This window comes from Nicotiana attenuata, unplaced genomic scaffold (assembly GCF_001879085.1).
Source record: "Nicotiana attenuata strain UT unplaced genomic scaffold, NIATTr2, whole genome shotgun sequence".
Classification (NCBI taxonomy): Eukaryota; Viridiplantae; Streptophyta; class Magnoliopsida; order Solanales; family Solanaceae; genus Nicotiana; species Nicotiana attenuata.
In genome coordinates this window covers 1-690 of record NW_017684079.1, presented here as the reverse complement: position 1 = coordinate 690, position 690 = coordinate 1, and the positions used below count along the sequence as shown (strand labels likewise).

The 690-nt window shown below is 32.8% G+C and overlaps 1 protein-coding gene across 1 annotated transcript; it reads right to left on the bottom strand.

Annotated features, from left to right (window-relative positions):
• Window positions 1-290: 290 nt before the first annotated feature.
• On the bottom strand, window positions 291-684 carry LOC109222084 (3-ketoacyl-CoA synthase 6-like; the record flags this gene model as incomplete). The annotated part of the gene is made up of 1 exon (XM_019386489.1): window positions 291-684. A coding segment is annotated over exon 1 (394 nt), but the record flags the coding sequence as incomplete, so codon positions are not given.
• Window positions 685-690: the final 6 nt, after the last annotated feature.

Below are 690 nucleotides of genomic sequence, written 5' to 3'. Positions count from 1 at the left end.
GTAAAAGTAACGTAAAAAGAAAAGAATTGTAGTTTTACTTTGATTTTAGATAATGGACAAGTAAAATAAAATATTTTTAGATAGAGGACAAGTAAAAGTGAACGGAGGGAGTATATCACAGTTCAGAAGAACTGTCACATACAATGATATCCCATATAATGCGTTTAATCAATAGGAAAAATATAACCTTTCCATCAATAATTCTTTCATGTCCATTTATTCAAATTTAATATGTTCAAAATAATATGATTTTGTAATAAATTTTTATTCTTTAAAAGAAATCTCTTTACCTAGATAGCTATTCGGGGTGATAATCTCGGTGCTAATGACCACAACATTTGAATTAGGGTAATGTTGAAGAAGATCACGAGCTAAATCAATGGATATGACTCCTGCACTGCATCCCATTACAGATAAATTAAAACTCTTTATATTACTCCTGAGTTTGTACTTATTAATCACCATAGCTGAAAGGGAAGGAGTTGGCGAAAAGTGGCTACAATTTACAATAAGAATATCAATATCCTTAGGGTTTAATCCCGTTTTTTCCAAAAGCGAATCCATGACGGAAAAAATAACAATTTCAGCTTCTTCTCTAGCCAAAACCATAGTTGGTGTTGGTGGAATATAATGGAGGGCTGGTGGTAGAGCGGTTTCTTCACTGACCCCAGAGCGTTCAAGCATTTTCAT